The sequence below is a fragment of the Fundulus heteroclitus genome, chromosome 1 (assembly GCF_011125445.2).
Source record: "Fundulus heteroclitus isolate FHET01 chromosome 1, MU-UCD_Fhet_4.1, whole genome shotgun sequence".
NCBI classification, from domain to species: domain Eukaryota; kingdom Metazoa; phylum Chordata; class Actinopteri; order Cyprinodontiformes; family Fundulidae; genus Fundulus; species Fundulus heteroclitus.
In genome coordinates this window covers 216,849-241,493 of record NC_046361.1, presented here as the reverse complement: position 1 = coordinate 241,493, position 24,645 = coordinate 216,849, and the positions used below count along the sequence as shown (strand labels likewise).

At 38.6% G+C, this 24,645-nt stretch overlaps 1 protein-coding gene across 1 annotated transcript; it reads right to left on the bottom strand.

Annotated features, from left to right (window-relative positions):
- Positions 1 to 929: 929 nt before the first annotated feature.
- LOC110367680 lies at positions 930 to 8,581 on the bottom strand. The gene is given in 4 exon segments (XM_036138851.1): positions 930 to 3,200; positions 4,942 to 6,650; positions 6,653 to 6,690; positions 7,381 to 8,581. Coding segments are annotated over 4 exon segments (2,886 nt in total). The 5' UTR covers positions 8,511 to 8,581; the 3' UTR covers positions 930 to 3,191.
- Between the last annotated feature and the right edge of the window lie 16,064 nt (positions 8,582 to 24,645).

The window sequence follows — 24,645 nt, the reverse complement described above, 5'->3', positions numbered from 1 at the left end:
TGTTGCCATCAGTCTGTTGTACTGTTAAACTCTAAACTGGACTCTACACCATATTTGCACATTTTCCTCATTACCTGGCATTACCAATGTTGCCCAACTTTTATTTAAAAAAATACACAACGTTAATGCATTTTTGCACAAATGCCTTTTGCATCATTTTTGTACATAAACAACAGTTGAACATTTTTCTACACACTGTCTCCTGCATTGTTTACATTTTGATCACTGTGACAAAGCCTTTGGTAAATACATTTTCTCAGAAAATGTTATTGTGCACAAAATATCAATGGAGGACAAATTTGTGTATTTGTTTCACCACAGTTTTATTAAAAACAATACAAACAATGTAAAGAAGCACAAAAAATAATTCAGTAAAAGATACAAGTAAACTTAACACATTTGAGCAAAATTACGTTTTTCCTGTGTCCTGTTTGGCATGGTGGCAGTTAGAATTGTTGTCTGATTGCCATTGAGAGCCAAACAGTTTTGCTTTTACCAGTGGAACAACATATGACTTTTACCATAAAGTTGTTATATACACACTTGGTAAGGAGATGCTTTAAAATAAACAAAACGTTTCCAAAAAACTTAAATACCCAAATAGGAAAAAGTATCACTGTAAACATGCAAAACATTTGAAAATTAAAAAGCAATTAAAACAAAAACAAAAATCAATAATAAAATTTGGAAAAAATTAAATTGTGAGAAAAAAAATTAGATTGTCAAAAGTTGTCTTAAATAAATGAGAAGTACACAAAAGATTTCAATCTGTAAAAAGATTTAAAAAGTGTAAATTTTAAAAAGTAATCAAAAATTGAAAAATGTGGCACAAAACGATACATTTGCAAACTTAAAAAAGTTGCAAAAAAAGACTGAAGTAAAAAATTAACACAAATGTGCAGAAAAAAAATGAAGTTTAGAAGAAAAAAAGCATAAATGCGAATACAATATACAAAAATAAAGCAAACAAAAATCAAGTTATCAAAACCTGTGGAAGCAAATGTGACTGAAGTAATTTGTTTATGTAATGTGTGCAAGTTGGTCTTAGGGGACCCTTGTTCTTGATTATCTATACCTATTTTGTATCCAAGTATGGCAATTTTTTGGTTAATTGAATTGGTGTTTCTTCTCTGTTGTTCTGTTCCTTCCATTATGTGTGTTTATCATAGGTTGGCATTTATTATCAATGATAAAATTGGTAGGCAGATCTATTCAGGTCAATAAGGTTTTTGGAGCACAAAAAATATTGACTGTTGTTGAAGATATTAGAAAAGTGAATACAGTTATATTTTTGTTTTATGGGTCTGAGGTTGAATGTATCAGAACTTCATGATATGCGTTTTACCTTTTTAGTAATGATCTAAAAAAGGGGGGGTTGCTTTCTGCATATCTAAAATATAAGATTATTTTTGGTCAAATGAAAGTCATGAAGATGCTGTTGTGGTAGCTGTAGTACGTCGGTATAACTGTAGCACTGACTGTTGTTGGACCAAAGTCCTTAATGTAAATGTGGTCGATTAAAGTCTCACCGTCAGTTGTTGGTGTGGTTACTATTTGATTGTATAATCTTTGACCCATGAAATCCAGTATGGAATTAGAAGTCAGAGCATCGTCATTGAAGTCACCCAGAACAATCTTTGGTCCAGAAAGGGTATCGAAAAGGCTTAAAGCAGTACCCAAGCGCATCTTAAAATGAGAGATGTTATATGATGGTGGACGGTACAACAGTAACACGTTGTAGTCATGAGGTTGTACATTAAATACAATTGCTTCTAAATCGTCATACTGTACATCAAGAATATTACAAGCAATCGTATTTTTGTAGAAAACACCAATACCACCATGATTTCTATTTTTCAAGCTGCAAGTGTTAGCTGTGTCAATGTATGATTGGGATCTTGTTTTGTGTTTGAATATCCAACCTGGCATTTCTACAAAGTTGAGTTGTTTATTGTCTTCAAGCCATGTCTCTGTTAGACATATTATGTCTGTATCCAACATCTTAAGGTTACTTTTAAGATCTTTTATATGATTTGGTAACCCTTGGATGTTGTGTAGACTGAGAGATAGATTGCTGTTGGGTACTGGGTTTAATGAAGGGCTAATGAAGCTAGTCATTACTTTTAGATTGTCTTCTATGTCAGGCTTTGCATAAATTGCAGTGGGTTTGAAATCTTGTATGACAAGGTTGTCAACTGATTTGACTCGACTTAATGGTACATAAGCTTGGCCAGCAGCAAAGATTTTTTTGAATGATACCACAGCTCTGTCTAATGTTAGGCCTTGCACCTTGTGAATTGTGCATGCCCAAGCAAGTCGTAATGGAAACTGTCTTCTAATGCCTCCAGTGTATGCCAATTTGTCTTCATCTTGATGTATTGGAGTTGCATATTTAAGTTCTGGATCAGAACAGGGGAATTTATGTCTCAGTTTTGTGCCTATTCTCTTGTCATCAAAGTGTACATAAATCGTATGTGCAATGCGTTTTTCAGAAAACTTGATTTGAATTACAGTACCAAACACTCCATTAACCAGACCGTCTGAAATGTCCAAGTTTTTGATCAGCATCACTCTAGCTTTTGTCCCAACACTTAATAGTTTTTCCAAATATGTGTTTTCATGAGTAGCTTGTGTTTGAGATAATCTAATACAAGTACCTGTTTGTTGATTTTTTTTCAAGTCCTGTGCTTTAATTTGAACAATGTCTGTGCAAATCTTGTGAAGCATGTTAAAGTTATGGGTATGCACATCAGAATTTGTTACAAAAATGTGAAGGTCTTCTGTAAAGTCAGACGTACCTGTTTCACGTTGTTTCAATAGTCTTTCGTCATTTTCATTGAGCTTCATGCCTTTTTTGTGTTTCCTAATGCGGTTCAGTGTCATGGCAAACTGTTGATGCTTTTGTCGAACAATTTCAGTTAACTCAATGTGTGTAAAAGTGTTATGCCATAAGCAGAAGCCAGCCTCTTCTTTGTAAAGAGGCTTCCCTTTGACAGGTGGCAGCTGAAAAAAATCTCCGACAGCAATCACTGAAACATTACCAAAAGGTGAAAAGTCTGATGATTGTTTTATTTGTCGCAGTCTACCATGAATGTATGTTAATATCTTGTTGTCAACCATTGAGATTTCATCTATGACTAGTATCTGCAAATTGTGTAAGTTGGCTCTCAATGTATTTATTTTCTCTTCCCTTAATGGTTGATATGGTAGGGAAATTTGGTTACCTATTGCAAAACTGTTATGTATTGTGGTTGCATTTATGTTTAATGCAGCAACACCAGTTGGAGCAGTTAGCAAAACATGAGTATCATCTGGATAGTCTGATAGTCGTGCAAGTATTCTGTTTGATTCATAATACACCGCCTTTATCAAATGCGACTTTCCTGTACCTGCTCCTCCAGAAATGAAAAAATGAAATGGGTTAGGGTTTTTTCCATTAACCTTATCAACGCACCACTGTCGTATCTTGTAGAACACTTCAGCCTGTTGTTCATTTAAAGAACGCATGAGTGATTGGCCTTCCTCGTGTGTGATGTTTTGCTTTCTGAACTCTACAGCAAAAGGTGTTTTTTCTACTAGTTCAAGATCTGGAATTTCTTCCCTTTCATCAGGGTTTTTATTGTTGTTTAAAGCACTTTCTGCTTGGCATTCCAGTCGATCTTATTCAGACTCAGGACACAAGTTAGCCCAACCATCCTCCTGAAATCCATGGTCTTCGACATGATCTTGACAGTGTTGCAATTCCTCTGCTTTAATTTCAAATTTTGATCTGTTATGTTCGACAACATCTTTGACAGGTTGTATTTGTTTGGAAGCAGTTGTAAAGGAACCTTCAGTATAAAACTCTTGGAAAGTTAAAAAATCTGATGGTTTAATCTCATCATTTGAGTAATAGGGCAAGAACAACTGAAGCAAGCTTTGATAATGTTTTTCAGGCTGTTGTGTTGGGGAGAAACGAGCATATCTGACAACAGTTGCATCTGACCTGGTCCTTTTTTGAACATAGCCATATTTGTTATCAAGTGATATAACAGAGGATTTTTGACTTTTGGGAACACATCTGTATTCAGAGGCAAAGGTTGCTAAACACATGTCTCTAAATTCAGGTGTTTTGGGTCTATTTTTGTATCTATCTGTGATATTGGTCATCCATATCTGGTTATTGGTTGGGTCAAGGTTTTGAGCCCTGCTCTGTATTACACTGAGTGGAAGGCTCATTTTAACAATGTTGTCTCCTGTTGGCACAAAAACCACTTTCCTTGATCCTTCTTTCAATCTCATGTTTGTTACTCTGTAAACACTTTCTTGAGCAGAAACCTCTCGGTTGTGTAAGAATATGCTGCCCAACTTGTTTAGGGATTCTTTTGCTGCCAAATTACCTTGATTTTTTATTTCATTCTGGGCACGTTTTAACAATAAACCCATTTCCCTTTCAGCTTTTGAAATGTATGAAATTATATAAACCACACAGGCATAGGCGTCACAGACAAATTGAATGTCCATATTTGCATTCCAGCAACGAAGAAGGTCTCTATTGTATTGATTAACCCACACATCATTTACATTGCGTTTGTGGACAACACTTAGTTTGTGTGCAGTTAATTGATAAGCTTTTTCAAATATTGATTGATTGACGCCAATGGAATCGAAAAGATCATCAATGGTGTTATAGGTTGCATTTTCATTTGTCAGTGCTTCTTTAACTTTGGCCATCATTTGTTTGGCAACCACGGTTTCATCTGGTGGCGCTTGACTTTGTAGTTGTTGCTGATCTGTGTTGTTAGGCTGGTTTTGTTTTTTAGCTGATGTTTTTTTTTAATTTTTACAAGAGACATTTGGCTGTGGTTTTGAAATAAAGGTTTGGTTACTAGGTGGTCTAGGAAAATTTAACCTACATGGTGTGCCCTTCTTTTTACACGTTTTAGAATGTTTTCTGCTGTGCATCTGAACACTAGAGACAACTTCATGCATGGGGTCACTTTCAGGTGGAAGCTCACATGTCACATATTTGTCAATAAATGTGATAACTTCTTCATTGGTGTTTACACCAATCTTAGGTGACTCCACCCAAAAAAGGCAGTGTGTGTGACAACTGCCACATTGCTGGAATTCTACTCTGTAAAAGTAATCAATGACCTTTCCAATGGGTTGAGCTGGAGACATTATGACTTCTTTTAACAAACAATGAAACCTATGGTCAAACATTCTAGCTGCTGTTACAGGATTATTTTTTAACAAGTCACACTTTTGGGTCCATTCCATGTCAGCAATATTGCCTATGACATTGTCTGCATACATAAATGCTTCCATAAATTCTGGCCAGCGTAAATCAGCAGAAGAAAATGACATAAAGAATGTGGGAATTCCAAGAGTTCTCACCATGGCCATCAAGTCCTTCTGAACACCTTGCCAAAATACAGGTGTGCCTCTAATTGGTTTCAAAAACTTGTAGCCCATATCATAGTTTAAGAGGTCTTTCAAAAAGTCTGGGTTGTTAGATGAAGATGACGCAACATCAGTGTTATGCTGTCCCTGATATCCTTTTCTCAAAGCTATTGATACATTGGAAACCACTTGATTAATTTCAGACAAGTATTGTGCATAGAAAATATATTCCAAATTCTTTCCAAATCTGCCATCTGCATTTAATATTCTGCTTTTTAGATATTTAGCAAGTGTAATTCTGTGATCTCTCTGTTCGTGGAATGTGCCTGTTCCTTTTGGAAAAAGGACAGGAAAACACTTTGCCTCATTAGCAATGTCACTGAGCAATCTTACAGGGATATTTCCTTCAGCAGGAGCAACAGATAAAATACTTTCAAAGTGATTGTCCAGAATTTCTTGTGCGATGTCAACAGGTTGCAAGCATGTATCCAAATACATTCCATGGTGCTGGTTATCAGTGTAATGTTCTGGAACATCAACTGAGCCACAAGCAGGCTGGCCAGGCCCAGAGCCACAAGCAGGCTGGCCAGCCTCTTCAATTGTAACCTTTTCCAACGGATTAGACCACTCGTTGTTGATATGTACATCAGTGTACCACTTGTTCTGGGCTTTTAAAAAGTTCAGAGCATTATGAACTTTTTGCGTGTTCACATACTGATACTCATAGTGACCCTTGAATGTTAGTTTACGTTTTAGTTTAACTCTAACCATCTGATCTTGATCATCTAATCTTGGAAGAATATTACAAACAGCATCACTGCTTGATGGCACGCATGTCACAGGCCCATGAACCCCGTTTTGACCTCCCTTTGGTAAAGCTAAAAGCTTCATAAAGGGAATGTGTTGTGCAATCAAATGTTGTTCTAATGAATTTAGTGCATCAAGTTCTTCAGGAATAGGATCTGGGTGGAGATTATTTACAGCACTGTCTTCTGGTACTACACCTCTAAGAATTTTGTTATTGCAGGTGTGACAAATCCATAACATGCTTGCAGTGGTTTTTTGGAGATGGCAATTTACTTCACAAGAATTTCCACAAGTGTGGACATATGTATAAGTGATGCATTTCTTTGCTACAGATTCTGCCAAAGCACTTTTTCTGTATTGGTTTAAGTTACATTTTACAACTTGATGTTTAAACAATAACTTGTGGCAAACACAACAGACATAGGTTGGACCTGACTGGACTTTTATCTTAAACTGATAACAAAGTCTATGTTGTGTTTTTGGAGGAATATAGTATTCCTTCTTTTACCAACAGCATCTTTAATAGATATAGCATGATCGATACTGATATTATACAATTCCTTGTGGTAAAGTTTTGTTCGTTTACGATGGGGAGAATTGTTTCTATACCTTTCAACATTCATGGCTTGTAGCTCCAATTTAGATTCTTTACTCATGGATGCATAATGGTCTTTGCTTCTCTGTTTGACAGCTTCTTTAAAGTCTGTTTGATGTTTATATTTATATACATTTATACCTTTGCTGTACTGTTTCACGTTTTCCTGAAACTCAGGATCATTTGCATATGTATCTTTGCTGTACTGTTTGACCTCTTCCTGGAACCCAAGATCATTTGTGTATTTATCTTTACTGTACTGTTTGACCTTTTCCTGAAATACAAGATCCTTGCGATACTTGCTCTTGCTGTACTGTTTCACTTTTTCTTGAAACCCAGCATTATTGGCATACCTGTTATCCAAATTGTACCTCTTTCTCTTTTGTCTTTTTTCTCTGGTATCTACTTTTCTACAGCTTGCGATTTCGTCTTTGTTAATGCTATGGTGTTTTACATGACATGAAGTGATTTCGATACACTCATTAGAGACTTTATCTGTTACACAGGTTATGGGTTCATAATGACAATTGTTGTAATGATTAAGGTAGAGTCCCTTGCAATGGCCATCTGTGTTGTTGGAAGGATATCTTAACCATTTTTCGGAAGTATATGTGTATATGTCCACATGAAAGAAATCTGCCGCCGCCTGAATTTCCACTTCAGTGGCCCAAGTTCCCACATATTTCATTTTTGAAGCAGTTACATATTGTTGCACAGATGTGTACTGAGGTCTAATAATTTTTGAGTATATCTCTGCATTTGCAAGCATCTGTTTTACAATAGCATAACGAACACACCTATGCTTTTCTTCAGATCCACTAAAAACATAGGACAGAGCATGGAAAAAGCAATTCCCATCTGACCTTATACTTGTGGCTGCACAAGGCACAGGTTGATTTACAGTAATGCTGGAAACTGTCTTCTCTTCCTGAAAACTTGGGACAAGGTTAAGCTTTGTGCATATTCTCCTTTTTTCAGTCAGTGTCAGTGGACTAAATGTGAGGCTGTTGCAATTACTTTGAGACACTATCTTCACAGAGTCATCAGTTACATGACCTGGTTCCAAAGAAACACCGTGCATATTCTCATCTGGGCTTGCTATATTTGCAAAACTGTCATGCAATGCTACACTGTCAGTATCCATTCCACCAGTCCTAGCAGAAAATGTTCCATCACTAACAACCTTAACACCAGTATCTTCAAACAAGTGGTATGCATTATGCAGCTCATCACCACATAAAGACTGAACTAGGTTTGTGATGTGCATGTTCAATGAATCAACTGTGGCATGGTGTGCAAGAATACTGGAGCCATCTAAATCCAGACCACCATCATCACCGCGTGCATGTGGATCAAAGACCGAAAACCCAGACTCATGCTTCAAAACTGCACATGTGCTGTTCATAATTGTGATTAGGCAGGCGTCGTCATCGAGTGCTCTTTGTAAAGCCTTATCTAGAGGCATAGCAACATTGGCAAGATCCCGATCATATTCTTGGATGTTAACATGTCCAGTAAATGTGTCTAAATATTGTAGGGTGAATATGTTTCCGTCCAATGTGTATTTTGTGGGTAATTCCCTGACAAAAACGTATCCACTACCATTGACATCACTAATCATGTCATGCTGCTTCATGAAAGTGTACATTTTATCACCATTTATCAACAGTTTATCAATATCATTTGTTGACCAGGTTCTTGCATTGTGAATGGCATTAGTCATGATAGCAGTAGTACTATTGGTGGCACACTGTTTTGATTTATTTGAACCAAAGTAGTCATGGCCCTGGTGAAATTAACCTCTTGTAATTAGCGTGTGATCTTACCGTTTTTGGTGACAGTTTCCCCACCAGCCACTAGTCTGTCACAGCCCTAATACAAAAACACAAGGGTACAATTAGAGTTGGGATAAGAAGTTTATTTAACTTCTTTGCTGGTATGCTCTGTTTGTGTGAATCAAGTTAAACATGTTCTGTACACAAAGTTAAAACGTTTCACATAGTAGTTTAATGTTTTAATAGCCAATTTAGAAGTGAAACACTATGTATCCATGTATACAGTGAGACAACCCATGATTGAAGCTTAAAGTATGTATGGCTAAATCAACAAATACGTACAAATTTCACTTTACAAATAAAAACAATATTCTTTACTTCATTATTGTCAAGATGCAGCTTATTGGCTGCATGCTGAGCCTCTCTCCCTCTCTCTTGTTCCTGCGCAGCCTGATCGGTTTCACCTGGCAGGCTGCAATTAACCCACAACTGCTTCCACCTGTTTCCACCGCTTTATAAGACTCACCTCTTTCTGTTCCCGTCGCCGGTCCATAGCGTTCACTCCCGCTCAGTCTCTGCCAGTATTCTTGTCAGCTCCGTTTTGTTACCGTCAGCCTGAAGACTCCGTTCAACCTGGTTTTTGTTACAGTCAGCCCATAGACTTTCCGTCAGTTTGTTTTCTCCAGAACACGGCTCAGACGTTCAGCTCTCCTGTGCTCGGCTCAGACGTTCTGCCCTCCAGTACACGGCTCCGACGTTCAGCTCTCCACTGCACGGCTCAGACGTTCTGCTCTCCACTGCACGGCTCAGACGTTCTGCCCTCCAGTGCACGGCTCTGATGTTGGCAGTCCATATGTCTGCAGTTGTTGACACGTACTGCTGCTCATTAATTGTTTTCTTTAGCTCTTTTTCCATGACAGTATAGGTCCTATCCAGTTCTCTGGCAAATGTTGTTCTGCATGGCAGTACATGCTGAAAAATAAGTAAAATACACATATTATTAAAATATATATTAAAACTCCAGATCATGATCATGCCATTCTTAATCACACGTTTGCAAATCGTCTGTTTATACATTAATATAAACACATACATTCATATTATGCTGCTGTATATACATTGAATATATCAATGATTCATAAACTGTGTTTTTTTAAGGTAAGTGGTTGCAATAAATTTATTTTCTCTAAATTTAAATAAACATGTTTAGATGACTTTCAACATGGTTATTTTTCAAATGGAGTTAAAACAAAATGATTGCAACCACTTTAAAAACATTTTGTAAATTCAATCATGAATCTTTTTTTCAGTTTAGGTCTGTTGATTATGGAAGATTGTTTCCTCCACTGAATAAAAAAAAGAAAATAATAATTGCGACTTTTTATCTCACGCAATTGTGAATTTATATCTATCAATTCTGACTTTATATCTTGCAATACTGACTTATAACACGCAATTGTGAATTAATATCTCGCAATTCTTACTTTACATCTCGCAATTCTGAGAAATAAAGTCAGAATTGCGAGATGTAAACTCGCAATTGTGAGGGAAAAAAAGAATTGTGAGATAAAAAGTCGCAATACCTTTTTTATTTTTCATTCTGTGTCGTAAACAATTCCTTAGGTAATGGCTATAATATTTTGACTATACATTTTTACCCAGTGACCTAGAATCTTAATGAACTAGATACAATTCTAGCTATTTATCATGGAAACAATAGCTTACCTTGTCGTTGTTGGTCACAGGGATCTTGCTAACTAACTTCTTGAAAGCAGGAGATTCCACCGTAGACAATGGTAACATATCTTCGACAACATACTCTGCCACAAATTTAATTTCTGCTGCTTTGGCTTATCTCTCTCATCCTCTGCTATTTTTCTCTTCTCAGCAAGTGTAGTGGTCGCATGGCACCGTTCGAGATTTTTTTTTAATTGCTAGTACTATTTCGCGACGTTGACAGTTCTTTTGGTTTTACACAAAGGTTGCATTTGACTATTACGTTCTTCTTGTCCTTACATCTGACAAACTCGAAGTAATGCGCATACGTCCATATCGCGAATGTACAGTCGTCTTCTACCATCTCCGTTAGCTTTTCCACTAGCAAGCGCGAGCACTACGCAAAAATCATGTCTCGCGTCAGTCCTGTAAAACCCGCCCTAAGCCTCCTTCATAAAAGTCTCGCGGTCTCGCAGTTTTCGATTTTTTTTTAAATAAATAAGTGTTGTAACGAAAGCTTTGCTGAACATGTACCGAGTAAAATATTACAGAAAATGTATTAGTAATGCCCTACACTACTGTGTTACATCAAAAAGTAATACATTACTGTAATGCATTACTTTTGTAACGCGTTACTCCCAACACTGGTCACGGGTTGGCTTCGGTGTGAGTGGTTGAAATAGCACGTCGATAAAGATGACAGACAAGTGGCTTATCCAATCATATGCAAGGATTTTTGATAAGGCCCAGCCTTCAAAACAGGCCATTCTATGGATCAGTCCCAGATGGATGTGAGTGGAGCTAGGCGGAGCGAAATACATCCGGCTAGAGTCAGGTTAACAAAAACCTTCTTCCTGATTCAAATCAACCTCTTTTCCCACTGTCCGCAACGGCAGAGAGCGAGGAGAGAATTTTACTTGGTTTGTATTTTTTTAAAGTAGTTGAATTGAAGAATGAAGAGACTCAAAGTTTCTTGTGGTTTTTTTATGTGTTTGTTGTATTTCAGGTGCAGGAATGCTGCTATCGGGAACAGACAATAAAGTGATTCTATTCTTTTCAACATTTTGTTACAGATGCAAGCTTTACACAGCAATGAGAAACCTGGACAATAGAGTTTGCTGGCTGTTCTTTTGATCACTTGTATGTTTTTATGAGCAACATGTATATAGTACATCCATACAATATGTTCCAAATTTTTATATTTATTGCTGTCTAACAGGGTATGTTGACAATATCATGCAGTGTGTTGTTCCCAGATGAAAAGAAAAGAAGTTTAGCCGGAAGGAACCAGTTGTGCCAGAGTCTCCGCCTTCCCTTTCTGACAATGCTGAGGCTGTCACCAAACAGCTAAAATTTTGAAAAAAGTGGTCGTTTTATTTCCTATTTATTGTGTTCCATACTTATGAGAAATTCTGTGTCCTTATTTGGGTGACATAAATTAAGACTGAACCATGAAAGACAGTTAGGCTAATTAATGACCACTACTACATTATCAGTGGTATTAAACTCAAATAATTTATCTCCGTGTTATTTTGTGTAAAAAGTGCAAATGCTTTATGTTTAATCCTCTAAAAGTATACACTTAATTTTTCTCATTTTTGGTGCTTGCTTGTTTAGTGGACAACAAATGGTTTTGTTAAGGATCAGTTCCACTGTCCTGCTTGTTTTTGCCCACACTACTCAGCTCCTCGCCACTTGGATTATCTATGCACCAGCCTTGAAAGAGGGAAATACCTCTTGGGTGTTGCTTTAGCCCCCTTCCCCCTTCCCTTCACAACCAATGTTGACTTTTTTATTTTTAAATCTGCGAGAAATGGTAAATGACAAAAACACATCATAAATGAAACATACATAGAGGAATTTTTTTAATAGTATTTTTATACTTGTACATGCAAGATTGTCTTGGATATTCTTAAGGAGTAATCCACTGGGATAAATATCTGGATCACACATCTAATAATAATAAAAAAAACAGGACCTGTCTGAACTCTAACTGCTTTGAAACTGTGTTTGAGAGTGAGAGAGAACGCCAAAAGCAGAGAGGTGGAGCCATTTAGCCGGCAAGCTTCAGGCTTCTCAGACATGTTCGAGCTCCATAGAGTGGCTATCGGTTCCTGTGGCAAACCACTCCTTCTTCGGGCTATTTTCAGACAGAGTTATTTACACCTTTTATGAGATCTTTTGCTCAAGCCATGGTGGAAGCGAGGAGAAGACGTTGGTAAAAAAGATTTAACCGCAGGGAAATTATTTTTATCAGTTGGATTTCACAGGAGTCCCAGAAACAGACCAGTCTTCCTTGCGCCTGTTTTCAGTCACAGAGTTAATATTTACACCTTTATATAAAATCTTTGGTCTCATATGGTGTGGGCGAGGACATGTTAATAAAAAAAGATTTAAAATTTTTTTTTTTTTATATTTGGGCTTACTTGAGCTTGTCTGGAGCAGCCAGCACTCCCAAAGAAAACTGTTGCCTTCCCCGGGGCATTTCAGACACATGGTTAAATTTAAAGCTTTATGTCAGATCTTTTGCCTCAGCCATGGCGGGAGTGAGAAGAACACATTAATAGTTTAAAAGATTTTTAATCTTAGTGATGATATTTTTATCGGTTTGATGGCGTGCTCACTATCAGGCTGTGGGTTGGCTAGCGGAGGGAGGGTGAAGCTTGACCGAGCTCAAGCTCCTTTCAGCGGTCACCAATGCGAATGCACCCAGCTGCTCCCCCCGGGTGCTCTGAGTCTTATGACAGAAAGACGGAAAGGCGGACAGTCGTTGCCTTGTACCACATGAGGTGGATGGATGGACACTTCAGAGACAAAACTTAACAGCTTTCAGTGTAAAATGAGAGAAAGCCTCGATAAATCCACGAATCTGAAACAGCTTGTCTGGGTATAGAAAGCTGAAGTATCCTTTTTATTTAATTTTTTTACTCCTCAGGTGTGGTTCATGCTATCAAAATAATAAAATTAGATCTCCGTTTGACCCGCTCTGTTCATAGTGGTCCTTCATATTAATGTGTTGCTCTTGAGTTTTTATTGACTTCCTTGGAGAAAAACCTTCTCATTTCTCCTCGCCCACGGTCAGTCACTTAAAAGAGCTGTGTGCATTCAAAACCCCTCTTGAGTCAACGCGATCTGACCTTGGTCTTCAGCAGAGTCACAGGAACCCAGGTTGGCACTAACAAAATCTGCTCCTAAAACACTTGAAGGTAAGTGAAGCTGTGCGGTGTGTGGCCATTACGAGTCTTTATTGCTGCAACAACACAGGCTGGTAACAAAACGTTACGTTTTGACCAAGATGTCCCTGTTTCTATTGTACAAATTGACAATAAGCAGTATTTCTGTAAAGTCTACAAAAAACATTTCTTGAGATAGATATATATATATATATATATATATAGATAGATAGATATATAGATAGATAGATATATATATATATAGATATATAGATATATATATATATAGATATATATATATATATATATATATATATATATATATATATATATATATATATATATAATTGCTGGTGGTTACACGTGCAGATTCTGAGGTAGCTGACTATCTGTATAATGTTCTATTGCACACTGTACGCTATCTGCAGGACCCAAACGTTCAAACATAAGTTGGGAAATCCTGGGTGCTACCTGATGTTTATGTTAGGCCCTGATTTTGTGAAAAAAGTTGTCACAGTCTGTCATGACAACTTAAAGAACTTCTTGACAGCAATCTGTCAAACTTGCCATGATGTCACAGTCGCTGCAAGTGCACTTGTAATAAAACTCACCTTATAAATAATCAAGGGTAAATATAATATATTGGAATTAATGTTTATCTAAATATTACATATAACGTTTCAAAATTACAAACCAGGTATTGTCTTCTAATCAAAAAAATGTCATCTGCTGCTGCTGCTGCTGCTCTTTGCTGCACAGCTTAACAGCGGCTCGAACATAGATGGAGCCGCTTCCAAAACTTGGGATCCATTTGAATATCCTTGTTGAGTAAGGACTCTTTAGCCAAAGCGGAAGTGTGTCATCAGTCGCCATGATAAGTGTTGTCCGAATATCGCAGTCAGTAAGGAAGGAGGTAGGAAAAGGAGCCCGCATGCTTCCTCTCGCAGGTAGTTTAACATAGGAATCTCGTTATGTGCTAAGGGACTATAAGGAATCCCACAATCCTTTGCGTGACATAATGTATAAGCACTGCCCACCTCACAGAAAGTAACGGAAATCTCTGGAGCAAAGAGAGCACGCACTTTGTAGTTCATTTTCTGAAGACAGTAGGCCTAAATTTGACTCGCATCATCCATGTGTGTTTCCATCACATAAGGACGTTAGAGTTAAAGGCTGTCTGGAATTGGTACGGCGGTCCAAAGCTCCTTTGCTCCCCACAATGGTGTTCTTACTGTTAACCCCATGAAACGTCAAGAAACAGGAGCTAGGAGCTATAATTAGACGTTTTTGGATGGAGCACTGTTCTCTACAATCGGATGATGGCTGACCTTATTCTGACTCTGCTTAAAAGTGAGTCAGCTGATAGCTTACTGAGCTATTTCTACAGAAACATAAGACTCCTCCCTACTGTCTGTGTTATCCGGTATCGTAGCAGCGGTCAGTTTATATGCCAGGGTTCCCCTTTTATGTCATAAGGGAGTGCAACAGAATGTCAAAAGAGTCCTTTTAAGTGAGATTTATGACCATGTATCTTAACAACCGTTTATTCAATCAGTAAAATATTTCTATCAAGAAAATTATCAATGTTATCTTTCCATTAATATAGTTCAGTTTATCTTGACAGCAAGTATCTTGCTGGTGAAGATTCTCAGTCATCCAGGTCATGGTCATTCCAAAAAAAGGTAAAAAACAAAGCAACTGGACTTGTTTTCCGTAGTTGAAGACGTTTCGCTTCCTCTCCCGGAAGCTTTCTCAATTCAAAAAGTCTGGAGTAATGATGAGTAACAAGCTTTATACCATTCCAAACAAAGGCCTGTAATGGCTTAGATAATATAGCCAAGCCAATAACAACTCTAACAACTCCTCGTTACAGAGGAGTGGACCAGTTTCGGTCCATTCCGCTGGCTTAATGGTTTTAACGACCGCCCATTACTAAGGGGTGGTCCTGTTTCGGTTGAATTTGCATGTTATCTAAGCCATTACAGGCCTTTGTTTGGAATGGTATAAAGCTTGTTACTCATCATTACTCCAGACTTTTTGAATTGAGAAAGCTTCCGGGAGAGGAAGCGAAACGTCTTCAACTACGGAAAACAAGTCCAGTTGCTTTGTTTTTTACCTTTTTTTGGAAAAAGCAAGTATCTTGCTGTCTCATTCATGAGTGATGGTAGGATGGAAGGACGGATTGGGGCTTCATCTCCAGTAATGTAGGCTCTGCTAAGGTCGGTTGTGGTGAAGAAAGTGCTGAGTCAAAAAGTAAAGCTCCTGATTTACCATTTTGTTGACATTCCATCCCTCACCTATGGTCATGATGTATGGATAATGACAGAAAGAACAAGATGCTGGGTACAAGCAGCCAAAATGACCTTCCTCCAGAGGGTGGCCAGAAGCTCTGTTATCCACTGGAGATCAAAATAGAGCTGCTGCTTCTCTGCATCGAAAGGAGCCAGTTGAGATGGTTTGGGCATTTGATCAGGATGCCCCCAGGGCACCTCTCTTTGGGGGATTTCTTGGTGTGTCCCACTAGGAGGAGACACTAGGAAAGACACAGAACTCACTGGAAGGACTATGTATCCCGTCTGGCCTGGGATCCCTCAGAATAAGCTTGAGGATGTTGCTGAGCAGAGTGATCTCTAGGTTTCCCTCCTACATCTGTTATCGCTGTGACCCGATCTCCGATAATTGGGACACAGTGAATGGATGGATGGGGAAAATAAATAAAATACAAAATTATTCCCATTCCTGCATCAAGGAAAATGTTCTTAACCTTTAACAGATTTTAACAAATTTTAAACACTTTGCATGAAAAAGAAAAACATAAATATAAATAATTTTCAAGAAAGTTGTTGATGTTTGTACGGACTGAAAACCAGCATACAAGATACTTCCTGTACACCCTTTTGTAAACATAGGAGATAGAGAAAGAGAAGGATTTCAAGTTCAAGTATGATAGTCATTTGGGTTTAATTATACACTTTTTTTGTTCAATAGAGCCATTGTTCAAAACATTCACAATTTGTGAAAAAAAAAACATCTTTTCCCTCCACTTCACAATAATATATTACTTTGTGGTCATCTAGTACATAAAATCCCAATAAAATTCACAAAAGCTTGTAAAATGATAAGATGAGCTAAAGTTTTCAATTTTAGAAGAATACTATTACAAAGTCCTGTATCTGAACTAAAAGTTATATCAAGATCAAAACGCAGAGAAAGGGAATTTGCTCAGGTTTGATCATGTATAAACGTTACTAACACCAGAAGCTGATTATTATGTTGTCTGACCTGTGAACAGACTGCGGAATTTGCAATGAGACTTTGAGGAACAAAAGATAGAACAGTTATAGATGTTTTTATCGATGTGAGAACTACAGTTATAAATATGCTGATGTTAGATATGTAGTGCCATAAAGCCATGATGAAAATAATTGAGGTCAGATTGAATTCTGACCACACAGCCACAAAGGAGAGAGAGTCAGCTGGGATGGCCCTTCTCTCAGCAGGGGTACCCTGCTGCTGTAAAACTTTCCTCCCACAGGACAAGCTCAGTTTTCTACTTCTGGCTGGAGCCCTCAGGGGACTCCCACCCAGCTCTCTTCTGACCAGACTCTGAGACGACCACTACTTTTCTCCTGGGGCTCCCGAGGAGAGGGGGGCTAGTGAGCCACCCGGTCTCCTTCATCAGCAACCATGAGGACTCACGGGCCCAAAAGACAGGAATCAGCACCTGGGAGAAATCTCTCTTCCCCTGGGGGACATAACCGGGCAAATCAGAGTTAAGTCTGCTGTCTTAACCTCAGCGTCAGGAGCAGGAGGAAGAAATCCTGCCACACCAAAAAGCCGGCAGAAGGGCCCACTTTGTATGCTGAGAGAAAGAGGGAGCTGACATAGAGACTGCGTGGACCGTCGGTCGAGGCCTCCTCCATCCACCCCCCCCCCCACCCCCGACCACATGCTGCTGCAGAGCTAAATGCTAGCTCGCCAAGAACAGCCAACAACTTTCCTGCTTTTCACTGCCTTCCTCGGATGCCCAAAGTGAACCGAACTCACATGAGGCACTGACAGGTTTCGGCAGAGAAACCAGAGGGAGAAGTTAAATGGCTCATTTGGAAATGTTTTGTAAATCGTTTTGCACACGGTGTCTTTGAACAAAGGGCTAACGGAGGTAGCTCATGCTAGCCCTCGGTTTCATGGTATTGCTAATATCATTTGAGTGTGTTTTATGGTTATAACAAAGGTTATCTCCACAAGAGTTTCATACATTGATGGGACATTAATGTACGTTATCCGGCCCACTCATTATGACTAAAAATAAAGCTAAAGTCATTAAAGTTAATGCCGAAAACCCGCTCGCCAAAATGCTATTAGCTTCTGTTAACATCCGGTTCCAGACATTCAAAAGGACGGAGCTTGTTTTAAAGCATAAAGCTTGTTTTAAATCGTTTCGCCCTGCCATCATTCAATAGTGCTATGAGCCTTATTCCCGCATTAATATTGAATAATAATGTCAATTTTAAAGGCAAATTTGGTAACTTTAAAGTAACCGATTTTAGCGATTGATCGCCGCAGCGCCCCCTAGCTTCCGGAGCGCTCCTAAGGTAATCATTTTACTGAGCAAATCATTCCTCAAAATGTTATTTCCTCAAATAATGTTTTGTGTAACTCAGGATTTGCATTGTGAATGGGTTGAAATACATGTCAAATGTTGTTTTGAATTAGTCAAGCTAATTTAACCTCAATTCACATTCTTTAAGTTGAACTTAAAGAATGTTAAGAACTTAAAGAAAGTTTAAGTTAAAGAACTTTGTTTTTTTAACTTAAACAAAATATTATTTCATCAAATAATGTTTTGTTTAACTCGGGATTTGCATTGTGAATGGGGTGAAACACATGCCAATTTTTTTTCTAAATTAGTTAAGCTAATTTAACTCCATTCCATGCTTTTTGAATCAGATCTGCAGTGAACAAGGATTCACTGAATTATTCTGATTATGATCAACCACTTTTGTTTTGTCTTTTGTTTGTTTTGCATGTAAATAGTTCCTTAGCTTGGTTCCTTTTTATCTTTGTTTTGCTTAGAAGTTTAGTTAAGTTTCACTAGCCTAGTAGAGAGGATTTGTTAATATTGTGTTCATTCAGATAAACAGTATTATATAGTGATGTTCTCTGGATGTTCATTTTATTTCTGTTATTAAATTCTTAAACTTGAAAAGAAGTTGTCAGTCCTTTATTCTATGTGTGTGCAGAGTTTGCTGTTAAAAGATCGCTAGTGCTCAAATTCATCCCTTTCAACCATAGTCTTGATTATTACCAGACAATACTTTACAGACAGAGAGTTATTTATGAAACATTAAATAACGTTAAACGGTGTCTAATTGAACTACAGATACAACAAATAAACTATGTAAAACATGAAAATAAACATATAGTTTTGGGAGTAAGAGTTGTTAAGCAATTATATGGCCGCTCGGACTACGGCTCCCTGCATGCAACACTACTTGAGACCAAACCTCAGCGTGCCTGTGATCCCAACTCTGAGGTGATAAAACCAGCACAGATGACACGGCTTCTTCTGGCAGCGTACACTATGTCGAACAGAACCCATCATCTCAGCCCTGTGTTGGAACAGGTGTGGGCATGTGATCGAGCAACTTGGCTGGACCCTGTTGTTGGGATAACAGGGAGGTCCCGGAACTCTAACTAGTAGTTAGATAGGGTGAAGCACACAACCCCAAAACACAACCCAGGCAAGCCACGCACCCCAACGCCGCTGAAGGTGCCGTGACCTCACGCCGGGCCACCACATCTCCAGCCACCGCGGAAGTCGACGAGATGCGGTAACGACGTGACCAAATCTCCCAGCCAGGAGCATCACAAGGGAAGCAATCCTTTAATTTCTTACATACAAATTGATACTTCCCTTAGCAGAGGTTTATTTAGAAGTAGGTCAATGCTGATGTTTTACTCCAAAAGGAGTTTGTTGGATATGTTTGTTGAATGTTTATGTTGCAGAATGAATAAACCCTGCTCTCCATGATTGAATACACCTCTTGCATTCAATTAACTGCCAGCAGGTGTGCTGTCGGCAGTGTGCGATTTGCAAAAATAAAAACAGAGGGGGGGGGGGGGGGTAGTTTCAAAAGTTGTATTAATGAATCAAAGTTTTATTAATAACGGTTAGCTAGCAGGTGCTCTTTCAGGTAGCTAGCTAGATCCAGTAGGTTAGACTTTGTTTTTAAACTTGCGCCATCTACTGTCGGGACTCAGGAGTAGGTATTAATTTACTTTAACCGCTTTGAGCAGAAAATGTAATAATACTCTTAAATTAATTTACAAATGTGAAGGACACAAGACATGTATTAATATCAATTTTGAAAAATCCAACATATTTTGGGGTTAAAGCAAAAACAATCAATTTGACTGAAAACATTTTCTAGTCAGCCCATATATTCCCGGGGCCATGGACGTCATGCCACCTTAGTAACCTCATTTGCTTATTGTAACAAGTCCACTTTAACCAAATCTGACATTTCCGTTGACAATTCCTGTATCTCTCCCACCTTCCAGCTTCAGAGCCTTTGCACCATCAAGGACAGCCCTCTTTTTCCGAATCAGACCCAGTCAAACCGGGACATCGTTCCACATTCCGACCCTCCTCCTTCTTAAAAAAAAAAAAGCGCGTCATGCTAAATTAGCCGAGCCACAGCGTTACTCTTTCAGTTTTAAATAAAACATAACAGCAACAGACACACTTACCGAGGGAAGTTGTTGTCAGCTGTTTTATGCACTGAACTTTCTGACCTGCTGGTTTACATAAATCCAAAGAAAACCTTTGACTACCGCTACTTTCATTCATGCATCTGTGGTCAGTTTGAGATTTTATTTTAAAAGTTAAAATGATTGAACACCGATAAACCTCAGACTGGTAGATTTCCGCTTTGCAAAGACCCGCCCTACTCTCCTTCTGATTGGCTAATGTCCTAGCTCTGCCAGATTTCATTGGTTAAGCGCAGCTTCTGTTTAAAATCTTGAATAAAAAGTCTACACAGAACATTTTGCGCTCATTTTCCAAATGACGAAAGTTCCTCACAGCAACGGAGAACATTAAACCCCTGATAATATTACTTATTCAGATCAGAAGGAGGAGGAATGTATCCCCCCCCCCACCCCCAGGGATAAAACACGAATGACCAGAGGGGGGGGACGTCACAACCAGAGGGGGGGGAAATCCCCCCCATCCCCCCTGGCAAATCGCACCCTGGCTGTCAGTATAAAGGAAGGGAGGCTCTTTTCAACTGCCTCTCCATGCCTCTAGACACGGTCACATCTCCAGTTTGAGTTGTTGCTGGTTTTTGTCAGCAGTAACTCTAATGTTGCTTGGAGGAGTTTTCCGCAGCAGGGCCGAGCTCAATTTACGGTAGTAGCAGCTAGTAGTGGCAGTGGTAGCCCTTAATCACAACCATTTGGAAACATGTTTTATTGTTGCTTACCTTTAACTAGAATAACATATTATTAATTAGAATATCCATTTATAATTATTAGTGATATTCATAATCAAATCAGTTAAATTACACAAGTGACCAAAGTAACATGGAATGTATCAAAATTGTTTACATACCATAGCCATTGCAGCTGCTGTTAGTGTCATTAGAGTAGAGTAGAAGACCCGATGAACAATTGTATTCTTAATTGCAATAAATAATTATTTATTGCTTTATTTATTTATTTATCTTATTTGATTTTATAAATGCTTGCTATTTTACTGGACAATAATTATCAATTTCTTGATTCTTTATTTGGGTGAAAAATTTTAATCCAACCTGTCAATTTAGATCAGAAAGAAACTACTTACTAGTATTTTTAAAATCATGTTTTGTTTATTACCTTACTTGTTACTTACTTACTGTTGACTGTAAACAGGAACTATTCCTTTGGATACCAGTATTACATGTGATCAGCAGGGAAAATCTTTTTCTTTTTTTTTTACTATGTTGCTGTGGTAACATTTTTACTTAACATACGGTTTAAAATTTAGAAATAGTAAAACTGCCAAACTAAGCCCTTCGAAGATCTGAATGAAAAACGCATAACAAAACAACAATGACAATGTGTCTCGGCAAAGTATACAGGAACCTTTGGAAAAGTCTGTGGATGTGGATTTTATGTTTAAAAATCACGTGTAAGACTTTATGAAGACTGATTAGGTACTGATTAAGATTGAAAAGTACTCAAAGCAGCCAAGTTGAGAGTTGAACCAGAATCCAGACCAAATAGTGTCCTCCTTATGCATAGGGGTGTCAGTATGAATTGTGAAACCTGCTTTGCACAGCTACCTTTGGTACTGTCAACACAAATACATTTTGCAGACCTTGCAAATTAATCTTACTCTGGCTAATTTGCAAATCTGGGATTTCCCAGCCCACTGTTCCTTTGTGAAGCGAAGAAAGTGCCACGATTTGGGTTTTGTGTTAGTTCAGTTTTGCACTTTTCTTTTTTTTACTTGCTTATTAGTCAGGGTTCTGCAAGCTTTTAGTTCAGTTCTGTTTACCTGCCAGCTCACTTATCTGTCTTCACCCAATCAGTTTGTGTCACTCCGCTTTCAGTAGTCACCAGGCTATCAAAGCTATTCATTTGTCAGTCACTTTCCTTCGTTTGATTAGTTCCACCTGTTTTCTGTAATTAATTTCTATTCCATTCCACTCCTATTTATTCCTCCTTTGTTCATTGCCAGATTATTTCAAGCCTTTTGCTGAGTCTTATCCAGCGTTCTTTTCTGATTGCCTGTTGATGCCGACCGGATTGCCTCTAGTCATCTGAGCCAGCCTGATCACTGTGCCTGTACCGGATTTAGCCAGGTAATTATACCAGGATAATAATTAAATAATATAATTATAATTGTATTAATGAAATCAAGGGCTCCCAAAGGTTGCAATACAAATCCATCCATCCATTTTCTGACCTCCTTAATCCCTCATGGGGTCGCGGGGGTTGCTGGTGCCTATCTCCAGCATTCACTGGGCAAGAGGCGGGGTACACCCTGGACAGGTCGCCAGTCTGTCGCAGGGCAACACAGAGAGAAACAGGACAAACAACCATTCATGCACACACTCACACCTAAGGACAATTTAGAGAAGCCAATTAACCTAACAGTCATGTTTTTTGGACTGTGGGAGGAAGCCAGAGTACGCGGAGAGAACCCATGCATGCACAGGGAGAACATGCAGAAAGACTTGGATTTGAACCCAGAACCTTGTTGCTGCAAGGCACCAGTGCTACCCACTGCGCCACTGTGCAGCCCCACTATACAAATCATTCTTTAAAATGTTATTTTATCAAATAATGTTTGTTTAACTCAGGTTTTGCATTGTGAATGGGTTGAAACACATACCAAAAGTTGTTTGCATTACATAGTGATGTTCTCTGGATGGTAATTTTATTTCTATTAATACATTTTTGAACTTGAAGAGTTGTCACTCATTTATTCTATATGTGTACAGAGTTTGCTGTTAAAAGTTCGACAGATGTGTATAACATTTCTGGTTTTCCATCCTAAAACACGCCCATCTAAATCCTGTCTAATCACAGTACAACAAGCAGGCAGACGCTAGCCTCGTGAGACCATCCTGATCTCGCGAGCTTTCAAGGTTTCACTCGCAGATCAGTCTGGATACTCTCCGTTAAAAGAAAATTTGGAGCCGTTCACCAAACGAACGTCCAATCAGCGTTGGCTTTGAGGCGGGTTGAGGTGTGACGCAATGAGAAGATCGACAGTTCAGTCTAAAGAACATGGCAGCTTCAGCCGATGAAACTAGCGTTAGCGTGGCTATCAAGCAAGTTTTATTGGAATTACAGAGTATTTCTTTGCTGAGCTAACGAGCCTTTACCTACAGCAGCAAGAGTAGCTTGGCTTGTGGTTGTGTTTTCGTCGTCGCTCGTAACAGAGCGACAACGAAGCATGTTGACGAGTACGTCATATGCTTCGTTGATCCGATTGGTTTATTTGGCTTGTCTATCACCAACATAGGCCAATCAGCTAACCAGTATTTTCACCCCTTCCCAAAATTACTTCAACGGAAGGTTTCCAGATGGATATGCGGAGCAAATCTATCTGGCGGCGTCAGGTTAGGCAGATGCTCCAAGACAGGGCTGAGAGAACAAAGTGACACCATTTGCTGCGGGAGCAAGAACAACGTCTCTTCTCGTGGCATATGTAGCAGCCTTAAGAAACCTACCAAGAGTTGTTTCTTTTTTCTGAAAGTTGAATAGTGGGTGTGAAACTGTGTGAGTCATACTAGTCATCTGTTGGTACATCAAGAGCAGGAGATGTTGCAGGTTTGGACTGCAGAAAAAGACAGCTGAAGTAAAAATCATATCTACATGAATGTCCTTACTGACAGTCCATGAGCATCCCTGCTGACACAACACATTTGGAGAAAATCTACAAACATAACCCTTAACTACTGTCATGTCTGAAGCAGTGTTCTACAATGTAAGTCCTATCAGTGCACACAACACTTGTTTGCTTTACCTCATGGCTTCATAAAAGTCAGGTGATGCAATACCTATGAGCTGACCTCAAACAGTGTGCATGGGAAATGTAGAACAGGTCTGTTCTTGCCTCCAAGACACTGAAATAGACTTCTTAAGTTAAGCCAAGGGCTACATTAGATTTGCTGTGAATGCAGGTACTGTGTGCATGTTGTGATGAATGACTTTCTGGCTGCCAGGTGCTGCAAGAGAAGAAGTTGGTCAACTAACAGAATATGCTTACTCAGAATGTGAAAGATGCACTTGAATAGCTTTCAGACTACATCATTAAGTGTCTGTTCTGATGTCATTTCAAACCTCTGACCATTGTCACATTGCTCTGATATGATTTGGTGTAAAGGGTGGTGAAAAGCATCTTGGCATCTTGGTTATATTCAAACTTTTATTCCATTTGAGGCAGCTTGAGAATGTTAGTAGTCCCTGAAATGAATTAACAGTTAACAGCGTGACTTGTTTCCGAGCCTACTGGAACTTCCCAACAGGAAAGTCAAAATATGGGAAGCTTTCAGGAAAGGCTCAAATGGTTATTAACTTTGAGCTTAAACCTCTTAATAACTTGTTCCCTTTGTGGTGAGAGTGAAATATTGGGGGCTTAGTTAGTGTTTCCTTTTCACAAAGATGGTCATTGTGACTATGAGGTTGTGAAGAT